The sequence below is a fragment of the Blennius ocellaris genome (assembly GCF_963422515.1).
Source record: "Blennius ocellaris genome assembly, chromosome: 2".
NCBI lineage: Eukaryota > Metazoa > Chordata > Actinopteri > Blenniiformes > Blenniidae > Blennius > Blennius ocellaris.
Window position 1 is genome coordinate 24,740,940 of NC_137651.1, and position 23,740 is coordinate 24,764,679.

General features: G+C 44.2%; 1 protein-coding gene across 1 annotated transcript in view; it reads right to left on the reverse strand.

Annotated features, from left to right (window-relative positions):
- Positions 1-476: 476 nt before the first annotated feature.
- Positions 477-23,740, reverse strand: part of LOC308140927 (melatonin receptor type 1B-B-like) — a gene marked incomplete at both ends in the record, with an annotated part of 70,571 nt that continues 47,307 nt past the window's right edge. The window contains 2 exons of the mRNA XM_080510899.1: positions 477-1,226; positions 2,420-2,538. Coding sequence (XP_080367025.1) covers positions 477-1,226; positions 2,420-2,538 — 869 coding nt within the window. The remainder of the gene's footprint in view (positions 1,227-2,419; positions 2,539-23,740) is intronic.

Genomic DNA, 23,740 nt, shown 5'->3' on the forward strand with positions numbered 1-23,740 from the left:
TCCGATACTGTCTACATGCGACTTTAAAATGTTTCCCTCCGACCCTATCCGATTTCAAATGTGACGTACTGCACATCTTAACATTACCCGACAAGTATTGTGTATGCACGAGGAAGGAAATTCTTCCATACAATAAATATTCCGCATCATTTTTGACAACTTTATCCCCATTTTTGATCCCATCTTAGTAGAAACTTGTATTTGTATTTTAAAGAAACACAGAATGTGAAACAACACCAAAATTGATGAGCCTCAGATTTTATGAATGGCACATTTATAATTTATACCACAGCAATTTGTGTCTATAAGCCTTTTTAAGCCCCCCCCCCCATTAAAGCCTCACTCACACTGGCTGTCTGGAGTTCATTGCTTTGGCACATGTGATGGATGGCACCGCACAAGTGAGCACAGAAGACGAGGAGGACGGATAGAAGAGGGGGAGGGGATGAGGAAATGAAAGAAGAGGAGGAACGGCATCACAGAGTCTCTCCTTTCACTTGCTCGTTGTTGTTCAGCCCCGGGGAGGGTTTGCTCTTCATGCCTTCAGTTCCCCCCCGCGACGTCTCCTGGAAGAAGAGGTGCGGCATCCACACGGACGTGATGATCCGCTTGTACTCCCTGCGGAAGTTCTGGTTGAGCAGGCCATAGATGATGGCGTTAAGGCAACTGTTGAAGTAAGCCATGAAGTAGCTGACCACAAAGAGCCACTCGGGGATGCGTGGGGCCACGGCCCCTGGGTTGATGGAGACGGCGAGCCCGATGAAGTTGAGCGGCGCCCAGCAAATCGCGAACAGCACAAACACCACAAACATGGTGATGAAATTCCTCAGGTCACTTGGCTTGATGCGAGGACGCACCTCGGTCTTCACCCTCCGCCTCACCTGGATGACCAGGATCCAGATGCGCAGGTAGCAGAAGGTGACCACGGCGATGGGCACGAAGAAGTGGATGACCACCACGGTGATGGTGTACGACGTGCTGACCGTCTGTGCAAACGTGCATGAATAGACCCGCGGGTCGTACTGCAGGGAGCCCACGAAGAAGTTGGGCACGATGGCGATGACCGTCAGCAGCCAGATGAGCGCCACCAGCAGCAGCGTGTTGCGGTAGCTGTACAGCTTGTCATAGCTGAAGCTGTGGCAGATGTAGCAGTACCGGTTGATGGCGATGCCCGTTATATTGAAGATGGAGCCGATGACACTCAAACCCATCAGGAAGCCGCTCACCTGCGGCAGAGAGTCAGATCAGAAAAATACATCCACTACTAATCCTATGAGGTATGAGTCGAAGAAAAATCACAATTCCAAGTCAAGACATCTGCAGAGCAACAAAAGGCTACACAATTAAATCCAAAAAAACGCTTGAGGAGCATTTTTCAACCAATTAGGATCATAAACAATAGGTGAGTTATATGATGTGATATAATAACATCATGTGAGAGAATTAGAGTCTCAGAAGAAAAGCCAGTAAAAGATTAAACTGATGCCTGCATAGCCTGAATATAAGCTCATATATCCCTGTTGTTGTTTCTGCACACAAGCACCGATACCACCTTTTTAAGGGACACGTACGAGTATTAACCTTTACCGAGGTGGAGATACTTATTCAATGCCATGAAGTCTAATTTATACTCCATATGGAAACGATATGTAAAGGTTATGAACCACCTCTGCACAGCTTCGACATCGACGCTACTCGTACCCCCAACAGCGACGAAAGCTACCGTATATGACTGCGTCTCCAGCAGAATCTATAGAATATATCTGCGCTATGTGTGCTGTAGACCAAGGGCCGGAGATCGCTTTGTACCACCACATGCTCCATCTTACTGTTAATGAGTGCATCAGTTATACTTTAATTATGTGTAGCATGTAGCATCGCCAAAACTCTTTAGCATGTAGCATGTAGCACAGCTCAGATATTTTGCCAGAACATTATTTACAGTCTCTCTGACTTTTGCCACTGTCATTAATATTTAAGAATCTCCAAACTGCTGACATTGCTCCTGCTCTTTTGCAGAGTACATGGAGATTTGCATAAGTATTCCATGCAGTATCGGACCCGATATCCAACACCGAATACTGGATACTGGTATCGGATGCATCCCAACAATAAACCCACTGTTATTTAAAATAACCTTTACTTTTCACTCTGTAATATAACAAAGTCATATTCAGGAGCTATAGCTTAATGTAAATGTCAATGTAAAGGACAAATGGAAGAAAAAGGGCAGTAATGAGAACATATCAATTTTTATGCATATGTATGAGTACAAATGACCCTTAATTATGTTGAGAAATGCTCTTTCAGCTGCTTTTCACTTTTCCAGTCTTCTGTTTATATGATATTTTGATACCGCCCCCCCCCCAAAAAAAGTTCCCTTTCCATCCTAGAAATGTTCAGGAGTCCAACAGCTCACCTTGCACTGGGTCTCCCCCAGTGACCAGCCGTCGTGGAAGATGGCGTACAACACCAGAGGGTAGGGATAGAAAGCAACTACCAAGTCAGCGAAGGCCAGGCTCACCACGAACACGTTGCCTGTGGAGGACAGAGGAACAGGACAGAGACATGTGAGGCGGTGACGGAGACTTTAATAACCCTGCTGCTGTGGGAGCTGCAGCGGGGCACATGTTTATGTATGACCCCACCTTTCCTGGGGCCGGCTTCTGCTCGCGTCAGCCAATCAATCACTTTAGCGCGGGCAGCAAGAAGGAAAATGTGAGCCTACCTTCATTTCCTCTCGCAGCATCACACCTCATTAGATCACACAATATGAACAAGCGGAATTGAACTGCAATTGGAAGTACAGTTTTCTACCTTACTACTCCACTGCTCAGACCACTTAGAGAAGAAGGAAAAGGGAAAAAGGACCAAGTTTTCATTTAACACATAGTTGGCAAAGTGTAATACGATTCCGTCTTAGTCAATCTCGTGCTGCCTGCACAAGTAGCTGAACACAATCCTGACTTCAAGGTGGAGAAACACGTCAAGGCTGACTGATGTTCTGTTCCACTGAGAATGTGAGACATTTTGGAGAGGTTGGAGAACTTCACAGAGTTCCAAGGGGAATTGGAAACGCACAAATCACAGTTTCTTATTAATTCAGGCCATTCCAATAACAGTGACATTTCAATGTTTTCTTCATGCGACTCACATAAAGTTAGCCCTCTGGTTAAATGGAATATTTCTTTCTGTTACAGTCGAGTTTAAGTTCTTAGTTTTCACAGTTTATAATGTCCGGTTTGCTCAGGGGATCTATTGCATCTTTATCTCTGAGTTTTAGCAGGTAATGGAGCAGTTCGGTTTGCAGTTGATGAGAAGGCACAGACCTTTTTCACTCCCTTCTTCACAGCAGCATGACTTTAGAATTACTTCGTCCCTCAGCCTGAATGCTTTCCTTAAACCCAACCCGGCTTAGAGGACGACCGAGGAAAGCAACTCCATTCATCTTTCCATCTTCCTTTAAGGTCGATGGTTTCAAAAACAGAAATAGTCAAGAAGTGGATAACATTCAAGAAAAGAACTAAATAATCATGTAGCTGGAGCAGTTGCCCTTGTTTGAACATAACAAGACGGTTTGAGAAGTAAAATAAGTATTTATAGGGAAGTTCTTATTTCTATGTCAAATAAATAAAATAATCCAACTTCAAAAGGTCATAGTCAGTCACAAGTGAAGCTCATGTGATACCAGTGACCACACCAGTTAATCCACTTTGTTATTCTGTAAATGTAGAGCTGCTGGTCGGTTGGATGATACAGGGGGTGTGTTGGACTGAACTTTGGCTCTCGGTCCATCATGGACACTGATGTGCTCGGTGGTTTTCAGGGGAGTGTCGTATTCCATGTGGCAGTTATTGCTGTGTGAGGCTCTGTGAAGTCTTGGTTGTCCGGTGAGGTCACGCAGGCCAAATGTCTGACTGGAGCATCTGTGTCGTCGAAAAAGAGCACATAATGGAAATTGCAAAGTCCTGAATCAAGAGGTCCATGGTGGTTTGGCAGAGTTAAATGAATCAACCCTTATTGAATCAGACGACAGCTGATGGCTCTGCTCTGGCGGTGCCGAGGCTGCCTCTAGTCTCCAGTGATAAGTTAGTCGCTGCCCTATCAGTGTACATTTCCTGGCATTTCTGCTCAAATACTGCGACTTGTGACCTTTTCGGCATCTCATGCTATCCCTGGTCGTCCCTGATGAAGAATCGCACATTGTCACCAAAACAGAACAACACCAATAAATAAAGAATTGAGCAAAAGTTTCTGGGACAGGAAAGTTAATGCTTAAAGTTTTGGTTGATTTTACCAGCTGTTTAAATGACTCATGTGTGTTACAACCAAGTCCCTCCACCTGTCATTTATATTCCCCCTTTTACTCTATTATTTTTATGGCAGGCAGGGATCAAATTTATCTCCTCTGCATAATGGATTTCTCCTATATAGAGCACTTCTACTGGCTCGACAGTACCTACTGCACTGTATAGTGTTAGTCACAATCGGAGGCCGATACTATGCAAGCCAGCTCAAGCCTCCCATTGGGAACGATTAGGGTTTCTTCGACATATTGAGAGATGGGGGGGTGGAACCTGCAACGTTCCAATAGACAGACACGATCAAGCTACAATGAAAGGTCTTATGAGGGTCAAACTCAAGTCACAGTTGTGTCAAAGCAAGAAGCAAATTTCAACACTTTTAGATCAAATTAAAAACTTTGCGTCGCCATGCACCTGCAACATCAATTGTTTCTTGGCACGTTTTTTTCCCCCTGCATTAAGTCTATAATAATGTGACTTGAGAAGAAACAAAAATGTGATTGAGGTTGTATTTTATGTACAGCTTTTCAGTCTGTCCAGGGTTTGTGAATCAATGTGAACATGACCCTCAGTTTCACTTTTGTTCCTGTTGGCTTTGTCATCTCTAACTTGTCTGACGACACCTTCCATTTCTGACCTCCAACATCTTCGCTCAGATCAATGCTGCTCAGTGGATCATTTCTCCGCTCCACACTAAGACCTTGAAGCTCTACTGATGGCTGTGACTGAAAGTATTTGCAGACCAGCAGTTTGCGAAATACTCAGAAACACAACAAGGTCACTTTAATTTGTTTCTAAAACTCTGTTGCTCAGCTTGAGTGTGTCTCAATGATGTTTTGGTGCAATTATGTCACAGAAGAAATCTGGGAAAACGAACCGTTTCGAGGTACCTACTGATCAGGATATATGTAGTGATTAGTTGGAGCAAAAAGTTCTTGATTAGACCCTCTAATGTCTGAGACATGCAAACAGACAGTCAGTGAATGAGGCTGCCTTTTTCTTCAGAAACCCACTAAATGCATCTCAGCCACATCTGTCAGGCCTCACCGACACCGGAAAGCCAAATGAGCACAGAAAGTCCATCCTGACACCTTGTGGCATGGCTCAGAGAGCAATCATTCAGTCATTATGGAAACTGCCGGTTTCACTTACCAGCCTCAAATTTCTCCTTAAAAATAATCCTGTTTTCACTTTCTTCCCGAACTTTCTCAGTGAAGCCAGAGATGTCTCTGCAGATTTTCAAAACGGATCCCCGTCATCACCTGATATCTACTGGAGGCAGAGATCAGACACAGAGACTCAGAAATGCACAACATGACGAAGAGCCTGTTCCAGCCAGGAGGTTGGCCTGACCTTGACATAACAACAGAGCCGAAGCTGCTTTTTACTGACACGTCTGACACTAACACTTACAACCTGGGACCAATTTGGAAGCCATAACACTATTTAAACATCAGTTTTGCCCATTATAGGGCACACAGTGAAATGCTCGGGAACTTTAAAGGGGTCATATTATACAGCTTTTCAACACTTTCTCTAAAAACCTTGTATTCAAAGTTTCCAGCTCCTCCTTGATTTTCCTCCATTTGAATATTGGATCATTGGAGCTGCATTCAGAATCTGCTGTGTCTGTGTGAGCTGGACTGGCCCCGCCCACACACTCCCATCGTGGGAAGAGGAGGAGGTAATTCCTCTCGTGGTGCCATGTGCCAGAGCAGAACTGCCTAATTGTGGGAGGAGTCAAAGGGAGGAGCCTACCTTGATTGGGATTGGCTAAACCCCCGATGACACTATATAAGGAGAGAGAGGACAGACTTTCTTCACTTCTGGGGCGTCGTTCCAGGTATGGAGATGGTCAGGAAGACAATTCTGCATAATATGAGCCCTTTAAGCCTGGTTATTGCTGAATATTTTAAGGTGTTTCGAAAACACACCATTTTTGCATTTTTGTTTTGTCCATTTACACACAAACATTGAAAACAACGTTGGGTCACAAGTTGACGCCGTTGGTTGTTCTTGTAATACAAAACACACACATGCATGCAGAGAACAAGACGCTATAAACATTAACAATAGGAGGACATTCGTGCGGACAGACGACCAAGTTGGATTGTTGTTACAGTGACTGTCGACAATAAAACTACCAAGTCCAGGAGAATCTGAGCATTTTCAACAATCGGGAGCCCTTCTTAAACAGATCACCTACAAAAAAGCACAAACGCTCCATCTACTTGCATGAGCATCCAATTCAGCATGCTTTACACAGCATCTTAATAAATCAGACTGTATATAGTCTTTGCTGACCATGTTCATTGATGTTGGTAGATGAGTACAAACCGTGTGTAGATCCAAGACTCTAGAAATAGGATCAGCTCGTAGTTTTATTTCTGCTCTTATATGAGAAAGAACTTCCATTTCTGACTTTAATGTTTCTCAACCGACACGACTTCCATTTTAAAATGAATTTATTCAGGTGTTTCATGCAATCTGCTTTCCATGTGGCAATAATTGCTGTGAGGAGGCGATACATTTTCAGCCAACTGGCAATAAAAGTCGGAAGGTATATAGAGTTGATAGTTTATTCCACCTGTAAATTCTCATGTGAAAACAAAAAGGCTCATTCTTTTACACTTAGACTTTCAGTGTCACTGTGCCGAGTGATTCAAGATGGCTTGATAAATGCAGATGCAGTCAGGAACGCTACACGAAAGACAAGGACGGCAAGCGTCAGCAGGCGAGGAGGAGAGCCAATAGAAACATTAGCTTCATTATGTGGTCATGAACTGCTGTGAGCATCGACGGGGGAAACATTTATCAGGTTGTGCTGCCGCACGGCGGCAGACAACGGAGACGATAATGTGGTGCAGTCACAGTCCAGCAGGTCGGGGCGAACACTAGAGAGGGAGTCTGGGTAACTCAGCAGGAGGTTCTTTGGCCAGAAAATGCATGGACTCTAAGGCTACAGATGTTATGGGACATACAGGTCTCATGTCCAGGTGAGGCTGCTTTTTTTTTTGGGTTCAAGTACCGGTCAGCTGCAGCCCATCCATCATCTCACACTCCCCGTAATGGATTTCAGTGGCTTCAGCCTTGGAAGTCTGTGCTGGCAGAGCAGCAGAGCATTACTGTGCAGGGCTGATTTGTCCCACAGTACAAAAAAAAAAAAAAAACCTGGACAATGGGTCCTGTTGACCAAAGTTAAACTAAGATGCAAATATTGGAGTGGAGCCGAGTTCAAAAGATCACACACTCGTCCAAACACACTCCAAGGTTCTCTGGGCAGACTGAGCAGAGCCAGAATGGATGTCATTCTGTGATCTTGTATCGGCTTTCTATCGGCATACAGTGACATCTTGTGGTCAAGGATTGTATGTAATGGCCTCCTTTGATATATGTCACTTTTTTCTGGACATATAATGCATAAAAAAATATGGTCGCGATACGGTCATATAAGCAGCTTAAAGTTGTCTGTGAACGTTTCAACACTGACATCAGCTCCATGAAGAAGGGACAGTGAAAACTGAAAATGCCGGAATGAAGTGTAAACTTCAACCTCACTGTTGAAATTGAAAAAGAAGGGAGAAGTGTTGTAATTTTATTAAATGTATTTATAAATTCATTTATTAAAAGTTGAGACATTAGCACGTTCACCAATGTGCAACCAAGGTGCTATTTCTAAAAAAAAAAAGAGTCTGAAAGTCTCTCAGAATGAAGGAGACCAACAGCTTTTCTTCATGTGTGAGACATTACTTCTTTAGCAGTTGCCTTTTTAAAATGTATAATATGTCAAATTCATATTGACGATGTCAGGTACAGGTGGCGATCAGAGTGTGATTTGTGTTGAAAGATGTGACAGGCGTGGAATGAAGCGTCGCCACTTGAACACCTTTCACTGCACCGCATGAATGTTAACAAACCTGGAAACGATGTGGTCTGAATCACAGCACATGTTTCCCTGAATCCTATGAATATTCTGTGATACTTCGGAGAGTGAGACTGAGTGATCCATAATTTCTTCAGAAAGTTTCAAATGCTGCTCCATCCGAGATTTTTAGACTTCACATCTGTTCGTCTAAAATATATCCAGGCCTTTAGAAGACAGCGGCATCTCTGCATGTTAGGGTTAGATGTGTTTTATGGGTATACGCTTTCTTAATCTTAATTGAATGCCTTTTTTGTTTTTTGTTTTTTATACCTCACTTTACTCGTTTCTATCATTGCTGTTCATTGGATGATCGTTGGACTTAAGATATGTTCACAGCTAAATTTAAAGTAAAAATAGAGGACAGGAAAAGAGCAGCATTGTCATGCCCTGCTCCTCTGCAGCCTCATAGGAGGGTAAGAGGTGTGTTACCTTCTCCTCTGCTGCATGTTTTAGGTGGGCGTGTCAGAGAGGGGAGAGCCGCCTGAGCTATTATCTGGATTGGGAGCAGCTGCTGTCACCAGGTGGAGGTGGTTGAGGTTGAGAAGCTCCACTATTTTACTGGACTCCTCACGCCGCTCCATGTGTTTATCGTGCAGCAGGCTTATGCGGCGTCCAGTTTCAGCCCTAGTCCTAGCACTGTCCTGCTTCAGCTTCAGCCCATTCCTGCACCGTCCCAGCAGACTATTCTTTCAATTTAAATAAATCCTTGGTTTAAAGGTTCACTCTGTTTCCTGGCTGCTTCCCGCACTTGAGCCTCCGTCAACACCCCCCCCCCCCCCGTAACAAGCATCAAGGGTGGAGAGCGTGAGAGAAACTTGTGAGGGACTGGAGAAAAGCCGATAAACTGTTGCTGTGATGAAGGGACCTGAATCCTCAACAGTGAAGTTAAAGCTGCAGATGGACAAACTAATGTGTGTGACTGATGTACATCTTTCACTTCATGACACATGTTTTAACAGGTGCAACTTGTAGTCCAGAAATTCCGTTAAATTAAATAACATTTTGGAATTAACTTGTTTATTTTTCTTGATATGAAACTTGTTTTTAAATCCTGTGGGACAGTGAAGCAGTACCAGTACCAGTCAAGAGCTTGTCATAACAGTGATGTAGCATAAAGTGACCTTATTTTCAAGGCGGTGCTGTCGCCCTGTCTATAGAGCGGTCAGATCAGAAAATGCTTACACGGATTCTCCTGGAGGGCACAGACTGGGACTTTGTGTAACAGCAGCAGCTCAGCCAGGGGATGAAGCTGCCAGCAGCGCTCAGCAGCACCTCCAAAGCCTCAATGTCTTTTAAAAAGAAGGAAATCAGCCACCACATTTATAGCAACAGCTCAAAGTGAATAGGGTAACTTTAGCCCCGTTTCCACCGCACACAAGTGCCGGGACGGAGCGGAGCGGGACGGAGCGGAGCGGGACGGAATAGAGACCCCGACCGAAATATTGGGTCGCGTTTCCACTGCAGAGAGGAGCTTAAAAAGTGGGCGGGGCTTATGAGCTCCACAGAAATGTGACATTACAACAGAAAAGAAAGTCGTCACAGCTAGATCTTGTGAATCCTCTGTTGTTGTTTACATCCTCCACTTTGCACAGACACGGGAGTCTTGAGCTTTCTGCTCAAACGCTGCTCAAACGCAGGAGGCACTCCACTCCGGTGCTGATCGCGGTCCGGCAGCTCGGCGTCGGAACACGGAGGCGCCGAGCTCCGAGCTCCTTTTCATCGCTTCCGCGGTCCGTCCTCGCGATATAGCGCCACTGACCGCGGTTGAACAGAACACTGACCGCCTGTGGGAAGCAGAGCTGTCGGAGTGCGATCAGCGCTGGAGCCCAAAGCTCCAGACTCCCGTGTCCCGGACGCGCATCCACAACACGGCGAGCGCTATGCTGCAAACAGAAAGCTCCAACGCGATGCAAAGTCCCGAGCCCCAGTCTCCCCCTGCCTCAAGTCCACTCTTTCCCAACAAACACTAAAGTTGAGCAGCAAAGAAAAGAAAAGGAAAATAAAAACAACCAGTGCAAAGCTGACCACACTGACAGCAGAGGCTTCGTCCAGCCCAGACATTAAAATATTGAGGGCGTGTAGTAAATCGCTGACCAATCAGCAGACAGCTCCTCAAACTCAGACCTATACAGCACCCACTATTGGCCTGACATGAAAACTACATAGATATCAGCATTTAATTTTCACTTGAAACATTGGTTTGTAAACTAACTACAGACTACAAGAAGCTTGATTAAACCCTTTGATCAGACATTTGCATCCGTTGAAATGTAAATATCAACCAAAGGAACACACTTTTACCCCGATGTCCGCCCGCTGGATTACCGATAGGAGTTAATCAGCAACAAAATCTGTTGTCAAGGTGATGTGAAGGTTGCCGGGTGCCTAATGCATCGTTTCACATGTCATATGTGGCCTTTAGTCCAACATTTGAGAGACACCAAGTGGATTCAACGGTTCCCTCCAACTGGCCAACAGTCCCACAGGCCACGCATCAATAATGTAGTTTCGATGATTCTGCCCTGAAACAATACCTCCACCATTAGCCGCATCTGTCATCGCTTTGTCAGTTGGATAATTTCAGCCTCAATGATCTGAAGAAACTGGAAAAACGAGTGGTTTCGTCTACGGATCTTATTCTAGATTTTGTTAGAAATAAATAAATCAAAATCTGTCATAATCTATGTAAATACATCTTTAAAAAACAACTAAAGTTTGGATTAGGAATCATTTATATAGTGATGCTCGTAAAATCATGAAAATGTTCATTAAGACTATAAACGTGTGTAACGATCAAAGAGATTGCTTGTTAAGTTTTTATGTCATATTGTATAACATTTCATGTAGTATTCATTCACTGACGTGAGTGCTGGCGTTCCTTCAGCACGACTGCTGAGCTGAATGGGCTGATCTTGAGAATGCACTCACAAAAAAACAGATTATGGGTGATTAGCATCCTTCAGAGAGAGAGCGAGAGAGAGAGAGAGAGTGAGTCATCGTCTGAAGGGTCATCCTGCTAAAGTGTGCGACTCGGTGGCAGAATTCACAAGACCCTCGCCAGATCACAGCGTGGCTCAAGTGACACAAAGGAGCCTGTTGACATGAGACAACAGGAGGAACAACAAACACCTACTAAACACGCAGCTTTGCCAGAAATGTAAAGTTTTGTCAGTGCCGCTCAGACCCACTGGAGACCCTAATCTGAAATAGCTTGACTCATCGTATATCGACACATCAATGCAATTAAAATAGTTCCACAGACTGTTTGATTTAGGGATGCACCTAAACCACTTATTTTTTTAAAGTACGAGAACTAAAGTTTAGCTACTTGCAGATACAGATTGCTATGGATATTTACAAAACGCCATGAAGCCTAATTTATACTTCAGAAAGTCGACGGGCTTGCTTTGTGCTACCACATGCTATATCTTGTTGCAACTGCTTGTTTCAGTAATTTTTTTAATCATGTTTAGCATGTAGCATGTAGCATCGCTGGTGTGGAAGCCCCAAAAGTCTTTGGCGTGTAGCATGTAGCATGTAGCATTGCTCAGGTGGATCCAATGACCCGTTAAACTAGTGAGCGACATTGATGGTGATTAAGTTACTGATATTGTACAAACCTCCTCTTGATATTTTTGTCAGAACATAATTTACAGTATGTCTTATGCTTGTCATTCTCATCAATATTAAATAATACCCAAACTGCTGGCATCATTCCTGTTGTGGCCGGGTGTTTGGGTACCGACGGTGAAGGCATGAGGTCTGTTGAGCTCACCAGTCCACACTGGCTGACACAGAGAGACAGACAGTCCCACTCACTCGCATTCACACACCTACAGGACATTTAGGGGTCACCAGTAAATCAAACGCATGCCTGTGGAGTGTGAGGAGGAGGTGGAACACCTGGCGAACAGCACATAGGAAGTCACTGGAACACCCACCCTAGAACAGTGCTCTTCAGAGAAAACAACATTAAGTAGCAGAAACTGACCACAGTCTGTCTGCGATCATGTTCTATAGACACAAGAAACTACAATCGTGGAGCTCTTTGAACATCTGTTCACTCATACACCATCGCTCGAAGCCCAGGAAGAAGTTCAGCCGACTGTAAAGCCTGTAGGGGGCAGCATCGAGCAGAATCAGGAAGGAGGAAATGTTAAGATTACCAAGTCATTTGAAAGAGAAATGTGCTGCATCTGGTGCTAGAAAACTCTCAGTCTGTGTTGAAAATCTTTCACGAGAGCAAGGAACCTTAAAACAGACACTTTTTAAAAGAGCCTCTGTCTTCGTCAGCTGGGATCTGATTCGTTACCCTGCAACCCAAAGGTGGATGAAGTGAAGGTTGACGGATGTTCCAAATAAAACCAGAAGTGAACAAAATCCAACTTCAAACCTTTGGAGGGGTGGGAGGCACCACAGGAGAACAGAACCAAACTTGCTAATACATAATGAAGCAGTTGGCTCCTCCGGACCTTAAACTAGATTGTCCTTTTTAAAATAACAACAACAATTACTTTTTAAAGTGTTGGAATTCTGTTGAATTCTAAAATAAACAATGATATAAAAAAACAAACCTGCATATATGTCAATAAAACTGCACGTGAATGGAAATACTTGGCAATTTGTTTAAAAGCCTATGAGACTGTGATCATCTTGGATTATTTTCATCCCTGGAGGGATTTATGAGCTCCAGCATAAATTCTGCTGTACTTCACGACAGCTCTCTTAACGCTAAAGGGGCTTTTGGGTTTGTTTCACTTTCTCCACTTAAACGAGCGTCAGAGGCTGGGAGGTCGTTCTCCTTCAGTACAGGCGGTTTAATTGGAGCTTTTTCTCAGTGAGGACAGTTTGAGAGCCGGAGTCTTTAAGAGTGACTCATAAATCAGTGAAGGCAAACATGGCTGGAGCAAATTGTAGCATAAGCTGTAAGGAGAGTGTGCATTCAGGTATGTAAGGCTTTACTGCTGACATTCACGCTCCTTACGACCTGCCAATGTGTGCGTGACCCCCTTTGTCCTTGTTCCCTGGGGACACCCCCCCCTCCCCTCCCCCAAGTCTCATTCTGTGGTATAAATTGTCCTCTTCCCCTATTCAACCTGATTACCTGACATTCCATTCACCTTTTACATCATCTCATCTGTCTCCCCCATACATTCTTTTGTGGCACCCCATCCTTCATTCTCTTCACTATCACAATCTTAATTACCCCCCCCCCCCCCCCCACCCCCACCCCCCCACCGTCCCCCTTTAAATTGGATCAGCTGTCAGGGGACCGCTTTCCTGAAATGGAAGCCACTTGTTTGGGAGATGAGCCTCTTGTTCCATTCTGCAACACCTCCATCTGCATGGAGGAGTCGGGGATGACGGAGCTCGCCGCTGATTGATGGTGACAGTTAAGTACAAGGAAGGAGAAGAGGAAGTGGATGGAGAGAGAGAGAGGGAGTGAGGGAGGGTGAGAAAGGAATGTGGAAGAAAGAGAAGGAAAACAAAAAGGCATCACTGTGGGATTGTTTCTGTATGTGAGAGGAATGTGTTCCATGAAGTTCTTTAACTATTTCTTGTCAGTCATTTTAACATTATCGACAGAAAACCAGTGATCTGCTTCCATTCCTTTCTACAGCCTCAGCTTTAATCGGCTCAAGCTTCTTGTAACACCGAGTTACATAAAAAAAGGTGTAGAAAGTGACGCGTGAACTCACCGACAATTTCCCATTACCCATCACGAGGCTCAGAGCCACAAGAATGGCACCAAAGGTGGAACTTTTGACAATGCTTGGGCTTCGTCACCATGGCGACGGGTAAAAACAACAACCCGTCTCTGTCTCCATGTAAACGGGAGAAAGGGTCCCTTTCCTGAAACGCTGCCACTGCGCATGTGGTAAATACTTCTACACGTGTATTCGATCAAATACAAGTGAGCAAAATGTCCTCTTGGATTACAGCTGCTTGGAAGAAAAAAATCCTATTCACAAACAATCCTAACAGAACATCTCCAACGCCAGGCTTCAAAGTGATATACGTTTTCCTCCCCTTAGAAGTTGTCTTTGATCTGCAGAGTTCTCTGCCAAACAGCTCCGCCCGATAAGCTGTACTTTGGCTTTTATGTTGTTTTCAGACAGCAGCGGCTGTTTCCTGGCGCCTGTCCCATCGTGGTCAAATTTACAGCAACTATCAGTGTGTGGTTGCCGAGGCACCACACTGACACCACCAGTTGCTGAGTTTCAATGGAACACTCATCACCAGGAACGACTCACTTTACATGCACTGTTAAGTTTCTGTGAATTATTGCCGCTGGATTTTATAGCGCGGTCGATGTTTCGGATGTAGAAATATGAATTGGAAGAACAAATGAAGTAATTAAAGGGACAACCCCCCCCCCCCCCCCCCCCACACACATCTAATTAACTACAAGAAAGATGCAACCGATGATCCCATTTAAGCCCTTTAGTCACAACAAGCCTGAAAAGGCCTAAATGTCACCTCATGATATATTAATGAATTTCCAGCACGCAGTGAAAAATTAGAGCCTGAAGAAAATACACCCACTGGGATCAACATTAGGTTTACCTGTGCATTCACTCGTTAACACAAATACCCTGTCAGCCAATCACGAAGCACGGATCCAATGCGTTTAGTAATGCAGATATAATGAAGACAAAGTGCTGATAGTAAGCGTGGAGACAGCTCTGGAGGTGAAACGGAGTCCAAACTGCAACTGCTGTTTTATAAGAATTCGAAAAATGTCGAATACTATAGTTTTATTCGATGTATTTGAAATGGTTGTAATTGTATTTTAACCGGAGCTCATCACATTACGGCAGAGACACTAAACTCAAAGGGAAAAAAAACCCCAAAACAACGTGTTTTGAACTGGTTCCATATTACTTTCAGAACCAATTGTAGGATTTCATTTAACAGCTTTAGAAGCATCAGAACTGATCTGAGATCCTCCAAGAAATCAAACACAAAACAAGCTTTTTCAGTAGAATGCCACAGATAGCTTATAAGCAAATATCTACAAATGTGTATTTAAATCTCTTTGATGACACATTTCTGTTAGGGATCTGTTTTTTGTTGTTGTCTGTTCCCCCTCCCTTTTCTGTTTCTGTGCAGGGCGTGTGTGACAGGGGGCGTGGCTGGCTCCTCCAGGAGAATGAGGACCTGGATCTACTCCACACAAATTGCAGTCTTCAAAACCCTCGTTCTCACTCCACACCTCTGCCAAATTATTCCGTCTACTTGGTAGTGCCCTGATGGAAGTCTAGTCTAGTTTTCTGCCATTTTTTTGGATTTTAATACTGCCAGCCAGCCCCCTGTCTTCACCGCCTGTCCTGCCTGCCGTTTGGAAAATACATTTTTGAACTCTGTTTGAGTAGTCTCTTGGCTCTGCTTTGGGGTTCTTATTTCAAACCCTAACAATTTCCCCACAATGAATCTTCTTCTAGGTATCCTTTAAGTGTTATCTATTTAAACCATTGTGATGTTTTCATGATTTTTGACACTTGTTGCTTTGTCGTTACTGAACTGAAATGGTCTAGATTTATATAGCGCCTTCTAACCACACTAAGGTAGTCCCAAAGCGCTTTACATATCAGCTCATTCACCCATTCACGCTCACATTCACACACCATGGCCATTGGTGCCATGCAAGGCGCTAGTCGACTCCGACTCGTACTCAAATAAATAAATAAAGACCATTACATGGCATCATCTGTCAGCAACATTGCCAGCAAATAGGAAGAGATTGTGGGACATTCGCGACTGAGAGATTCTGTAATATTGAAAATGGAAAAAAAGTAGAGACAGACTGTAGCTTCGGGTCTTCCAAGACATCAAGAGGAGGTGAAAGAGGCAGTTGGACCAGCAGGAAAAAAAACATATACGTATACTAATATTGGAGTTTTGACAAATGATGTCATTATTACCAGTGAGAGGCATTTCTATATTTGATCGATCAAAATGTCAGTAAATCATCAGTTTTGTTTCTTCCCTTTGGGAAATAACCTCCAGGGTTGTTTTGAAGCTCTGAGCCTGATTTACTAAAATCCTGGGTGAATAATGAATGACAATACCGTGAGTTGTTTCACTCGCTCTGCTGCCTTCCTGCTGCTGGGGGAAAAACCAAAAAAAAATCCCTGGGACCCTTCCACACCTGTTCTCCCTCGCTACCCTGCCATCCCTCATTAACCTCCATCATCCCCACCCTTGGCTCCCAGTTGTGGCTCGTCACCCCGCCAGTCCCAAACCGCCAGCTCCCTCAGTCGGTGCCACTTTGTTCTTTGTGCTCGTACAACACTTTCACAGACAAAACTTTGAGGAGCAGTCCTCCGAGCCACTGAAAATGTACGTTTCTGAAAATGGCGTGTTGTTCGTCGCTCGCATGCGTGTGGTTTCATCGCAGAAACGGACAACGGCGCCATTTCGTGGCCACATGCCAACGACATCATTTTCAATGTTCCTGCTGTTGCAGCGTAAAACGGACGCAAAACTTTTCTTCGGCGAAAAACGCTTTACACTTGAGACAACGCCGTGTATTAAGGGGCCTGAGGCCGCGTTCACACCGGGAGGAAATACCGTGTCGAGCGAGCTGCTCGCCTCAACTATGTTCTTTCCTTTTCTTGATCCCCGATCGTCTTTCCACAGGCTGCCGCAAGAAGAAAATCGTCACTTCAGCCAGCGACAACCACATTTTTTGCCCCGTCCCTCAGTGGCACTGCCTAACCCTAACCCCTCAGAAAGTGGTTCATGCAAAGTACGACCTGTTCAGAACACAACTGTTTATCCTCCAAATGAGGTCATCCAATCCAGGTTGATACTCCGTTTGTGATGCTAAACTCTCACCCTGTACAGTTAATTAGTATAATTGTGGAACTGAATTTGTGTGATGATCTGTGGATGGTCAGATCTTCTCGTCACCGAATCTCGGCTGATTTCCTTTTCTTTACTGTAACAAAGGTTTTTTTTTTTTTTTTGAAAAAATATTTGTCATTTGTTGTTTTTTCATAGTTTGGATTTTGATTCAAAACCTCTACGTGATTGAGAAAGTCTGGTTCGTACAATCAGAAGCTTTGCTCAGTGATTAACATGAGCTACACATTAGAATCAGATCTACCGGTGTACATCTGTAATGTTTGTGGTATTGTAGTTCTGTCATCACAACACAACTCAGGGTTTTGTTTTGTTTTTTTAATGCACATGTGGGAAGTATTGTATGTCTGTCTCTTCCCCCAGTATACATTTAATAGAGACGTTGCGTATGGCAAAATAATATTTTATTTGACATTTTACAGTCTAACTGACAATCCTTGTGAAATACTATATTTTTTTACTAAAACACATCGACGTAATTGCATTTGTAAAGATCCAACCTGGTGAAAATTCACTCATTCTTCGGATGAAGTGTGGGAAGCGTCGCAGCTCAGGAGGCCGTCGGCCCGGTCGCTGCAGGATATGGTGACTGACAAACGAGTGACCCAGAACTGTGGGAACCGGCGCTTCCTCCTGCTGATTATACAGCGGCTGACAGGGAGACTGACACTCTGCGGCCGCGTCGTCTCCCAGCTTTGTTGTTTTAGCACCTCGAGCCGCACACTGTGGGCAAAGCTGTTTGTTGTGTGAACAACGGCGATAATTTTGTGGTGGAAGGCGAAGTGTGCTGCTCCGAGTTTATTTCAGAAAATAGTGTGACAATGTCAGTGTGGATTTAAGTTTTTCTTCGTCGCCTTGGAAACTTTCGGGGATGAAGTGAAATCTTTATCTCGCAAATCTCTTTTTTCTCTTTGATGCAAAGAAAGGAAAGTAATTTGTTTCTTTCAATAACGCCTATCTCAAATGTTGCTGTAATCCCAATGAAATGTATTCATCTTGTTTGTTAAAACAGGAAATGACCTCAGAGTCCAGCACAACCATCATGATACTGATCTCGTCCAGGAAATTCATCTGTAAAAGTGGGTTGGTCTTAAATTTGATTGAACTACTCAGTGGTCAGTGTTATTCAGTGTTAGTCCTGGCATGTAGACAATGAATGGTGACTTGGTGATCATATCAGGTGCTGGATGATGTTAACACATTTTTTTTTTGTTTTTTTTAAAGTCCTAGTGAAATGTAAAACACTACTTTGCAAAAAACGATAGTTGGGCTACTACTTATAAGGTTTCTCCGACTCTGCCCCACCACTGTTGTCGCATAACAAAGTTATTTGAATTTTGACTCTCTAGCCGAGGAAGTCGGGGGAATCCTTCTTCGTGAGCGTGACGTCAAGAGTTGTGCAGATCTCAATCTGTTGTGTTTACATTGGCTTGTGTTGTTTCCCTCTTAAAAATCAAAGTTTTATCAGTGTTTTGAAGTTATAGTCAGTGTTTTTTGAGCCTTGACGAAAGATTGAGCATGGAAGAGATCCGAGAGGGGAGAAAAGGAGCTCGGGCGGCTAGCCGCTAGCTCGGGCGGCTAGTAGACGATCAAGTAATACCTGGACTCATCTTCGGTGATTCCGCGCAGTCGGAAAACGGCTTCGACGTGATCCACGAAGCCGGGTCCTTCTGCCAAAAGTCAGGACGCCTCAAAGCGGCGCTGAAAACTGGCGGCTGCTGAGGAGACGAGGACGAATCAAGGACGAAGCGTCTTCTGCTTCCTCAAACATGTTCCAGACGGGGTCACCGATGGTAGAACGACCCGTTCTGTGTCTTCTTCATCAATCACTGGGTTTGAAATGCCCGATGATGATGAAATATCGTTAGATTCAGCCCTCTTTGTCTTCAAAACTCTGATCCTCCATAATGTAAACACAACTTGGGCGTGTGCACATCCAATGACGTCACTCTATTATTGTCAGAAGCTCCGCCCAGCAGCGAAAATACCGCTGTTTATCGGCTATTTTCCCGCAGATTGCCGTGTTTAAACATTTTACCCTTGGACCAGTTGGCATAAAAAATGTCCCTTGGAGGTCGAATTTTCATTTCACTAAAGCTCAATGTAACCAGGAAACAAGAAGTTCAGCCAAATCACATGGTTTCGTGTGGGATTTGAACAATGTTAACAAAAGTGGTTTGAGTTTATGAATTTTTCTAATCATTTCTGAAAATGAAATAAATGTTTCCATGATGACAATTATTTTGGTCTGAAAACATTTTTGCAAGTTCAGTAAAACATTTTTTTTAAAATTACTGTTCTCGTGTCATGAATTTCGATTTTCAAATGAAAACACAACATTTTGTTGTGTTTTGGTGTCCGTTAACATGATGATGTGTCTGCAGTAAGCAGAAAGGTTCATGGCAACACATTGCCTTCATGTATCGTTTGCATATGCAGAATAAATTGGGCCTTAAGCCGTTTAATAAACACTTGTACTGGTACTCGGTATCGGCAAATAGCTAAAGGTTAGTACTTGTCCTTTAAAAAAGCGGTATCCTTGCATCCTTAGTACTTAATGTTGTGGCTGGGGAGTGTGTCTATAATTAGTTTGTGCTAAAGTCAATTGGCCAGAGCAGTGGCACTGCTGCCAGGGTTTAATTTAATAGTATACACAGACACCCACCCCCCACCCCCCCACCAGATGTGGATGTGAGCAGCGATTCACAAACAAGCCACGAGTATTGAGTATAGAGTATAGTGACTGTCACCGGGTTCAGGACCCTGGACAGCAGCCAGAGCAGGAACTGGATGTGGGAATTCAATACATTTCAGTCGGTGACATGTCGGTAAGAAAATGTAGTTTTTTTGATTAGTGTACCTATTAATTTTAATTCAAAATTAAAATTGAACACATAAGCAGCGTGCACTACAGACCAGCATTTGTTTTCATCCAAACTTTGCAAACGTGATCGGGACTTCCAGAAGACATATGGATGCTGCTCACTATAAAATGCTGTTGCTATAAATGAACGCATCCCTGTGTAGAGAGCAAAAAATGTGATGCAGTACTGCTCTCTCGTACGCTAAGCAGAGGCAGACAGAAATTACCCCTTTGAAATAATTATTTTTTTACACACATTCGAAAACATTTACGCACAGTGTGTATGTGATTCCGGCCGGCGGCGCCACCGGGTCAGAGTCCCAGTGCCGGCATGAAAATTCTGGGAACATTAAAAACATTAATTTGGCCCATCCCGTTAATTAAATTGTACTTGACGTTGTGAACCCCCCCCCCCCCCCGCAGCCGTGGTTTGTGGAACTTCTGTTAAATGGATGGAAACTTGTCACTCTAAGCCACAAACTTGTTTTGATTGAAACCACTTAATTCCCGACACAAACAGCTCAGGAAAAAGTGGCGCGCTGAACAGACGGATGCTGTTTACTGTTGTTATCATCGGCGAGGTAAAACAAATGTGGTAATTATTCTGTGGAGTAATTCATTACCAGAGAAAAACTAATTCGTGTAAGTGCTCTGCTTGCAGGGCCACCCGGCTTATTTCACTGATAATACAAATTGAACCAAGAAACCAGCAAAGTTTCTGAACAAACTTTGTAGTTTTCTCTTGCCTTTTTGACCAACCCAAATCATTTCAGCTGTCGGCACCAGTCAATTAATTTATGGATGCGTTTAATGGAATTGGTCTTGCTCATCAAAGCACCAGGGTTTCACAAAGCAAAAGTTTAGTCCTCACAAGGTTTCGTCTCCATCAATGCTTGTTTGAGCTGTCGGTTGGTGTGTATCAGCTGTTGGGGCCATGTGCAATTATAAGACTGTCAATAGACGATAGAAACTGCTTTCAATGAGAGGCGTGCGACCACGCAGAGTGTTTCCTCCACGCCTCAGCACACTGGAGATGCTGCGTGAGATGAAATGGAGGCTTTCAGGAGCACGGTCGTTTGAAGTGAGGCAGGTGTGCTGGAAGGACACCAGCTTTGTTTAAAACAGCCGGGATCAGGAAACAACTGTCACTGCAAATTTCCTCTCTCCTGAGCGACAGCGAAAAAAAACAACAGCTTGCTCCACAGCCAATGAGATGGCTGCTTTTAGACACCACCAAGCTCTGCTACTGCCACTTCCAACGACTTGCAAGGAATCCTTTCTATCCACTATCAGTTTAGTTTATCCGTCCAGCTCTTTATTGATCCGTTGAGAAGGGATTAGAGGATCATGTTGTAATGCAAATGATCTGTCAGCCACTTGGCAAATTCCTCTGTGAACTTCCTATCCAAGCTTTAGCTGTTACAGGGTTTCAATCCCTCCCCACACTCTCCATCTTCTCTTTCCCTTTTTTCTCTCCTTCTGTTCCCTCAGCCCATCTGGAACAGCAGGAAATCTCCACCTCCTGTAGTTCCTACAACACCAGAAGCTTAGGGTAGGTTTACACTATGTTCCCGTTTGCCCGAAACGTAGGGCGTCGTGGGATATTTGGGGAACTGTGAGGAAAGTCTGGCAGGTTTTTCAGGTTCTCTCAAGACTTTCTACAGATGAAATGTGGACATTTGAAGCACGTTTCTGTCCCAAAGGGCCACCAGAAGTGAAGACCCGGCTTGGCTCCTCCCAGACAGTGAGCGCCGTGGCAGACTGGAGTAGAACGCAACGCGTCGGGTGCACAAACCGTCACACGCTGGGACAAGTCGCCATTGAACGGGATGAAATAGCTACCATACACTGTAGCTTTGCCGTGAGAACCGTGTAGAAACGCATGATAAAACCCCGAGCAACCGTGAGAGAACGTCACTTCCTATTTAGCTTCCCGTCCCACTACGGACCGCCTGCGAGTTCTATTACGGCCAATCATGTTCCGCCACGTGTCGTGACGTTCATGGCCACCGGGGCAAAGTTTTTGACAGTTTGAAAATCTGGCACGGCGCCCACAACAATCATGACCAGTTACATTTGCACATCCCGTCCCCCTGCGTTGTCTCACGTCCATCCCGTTTGGTCCACGGTGTCCTGAAACGGGGCTGCTAGAGACGTCGTCGAAACATACCCATTAACCACCAGAGACTTTAGACACATGCTAAAGAGTCTCCGGACTCACACGCCAGCGATGCAACATACTAAACATGTAAGAATAACATTTGCTGCAACTTTGAATTGAAAAAAAGTGGATGAATGACTATAAGTTATATATGGAAACAAGCACTCAGGCGTGTTACCTCAGTACCACGGCACCTTTTGGACAATGTGACGCGTTCTACTTATTATTGTTCTTTTCTTCACGGCTTTTCTGTATCAGCAGCACCTGTTCGCCGTCTCTCAAGAAGTGAGTGAGTACAGTGATAATTCCCTTCCTCCAGTTATCATCCTGCTTTTCATCATCCAAAATGGACCAAGTGAGAGAAAACTACGACGCACCTCATTTGCAGCTACGTTTCGCTCACCCACAGTGAGCTGTGTTTGAAGTTAGTACACATTCGATATGGGATCCTATCCAGAGGAAGGGCAAAGCTAACGATACGTCTGTCTTTCGAGACCACAGACCGAGCTAATGAACGCTAATGGCTAGGTACTCCACAGTCTTTAATGATGATGCTGAGAGCTCAAATGTTCGAGAGTGTTGCTTGTATTACCTCCCTTGCAAGAAGTAATGACTTTACACTGATCACAAACTGAACAATCATCTGTGCAAAATGCAACAATGTCTTTGGCAGTTTCCTCGACTCATGAAAGTAAATCAGAACCGGTTGGAACTCGGACCCAATAATTGGTCCTGACTGGAGCATTGAGCGGAGGGGAGAGGAACATTACAGCCTAACGAGGGGGTTTGAGCAGGAGGGAATTAAAAATGCAGCTGCGGAGACCTTTCTCACACCGTTCTATTGCGACATGGTGCGGCGATATCAGCTCCTCCCAGTGATGTTATGATGAACTTTCACTGAGTTCTCAGAGCGACACACAGAAGCTGAGGTTAATGGCTCGTTTCCACGACGGTGCTCGTAGTCACTGAAAAGGCAACTTTTTGAAAACTGCTCCAAAAGTAGACATTTTTGAACCCATTGACTCTGTTGTCATGTGAATGGGACGTCAGCTCCGTATCCATGGAGACTAAGGAATTGCTCCTGTACACCACGACTTTGGTCAATAGTTTTCCTACACTTCCTCGAGTAGATGGACAATAATGTTTTCCTCCAGAGCGTCACGACTCCAGATCCTCTATCTAAATTGGTAGTTTATTTTGACAGTCACAGTAATAACAATCTAACTTGGTGGTTTTATTTTGACAGTCACAGTAATAACAATCTAACTTGGTGGTTTTATTTTGACAGTCACAATAATAACAATCTAACTTGGTAGTTTTATTTTGGCAGTCACTGTAGTAACAATCCAACCGTGTCGTCTGTCCATACGAGTGTCTTTGTTCTCAGTATTGATAATGTTTATAGCGTGTTGTTCTATGCACGTGTGTGTGTGTGTGTGTGTGTGTGTGTGTGTGTGTGTGTGTGTGTGTGTGTGTGTGTGTGTGTGTAGTTCTGTGACACAAACAACCAACAGCACCAACTTGTGGCCCAACATGCTATCTACATCAATTTCAGTGTTGGTGCCGTTGCAAGCTAAACCGACATTGTTTTCAGAATGTTGCCAGAAACACAGATTAAG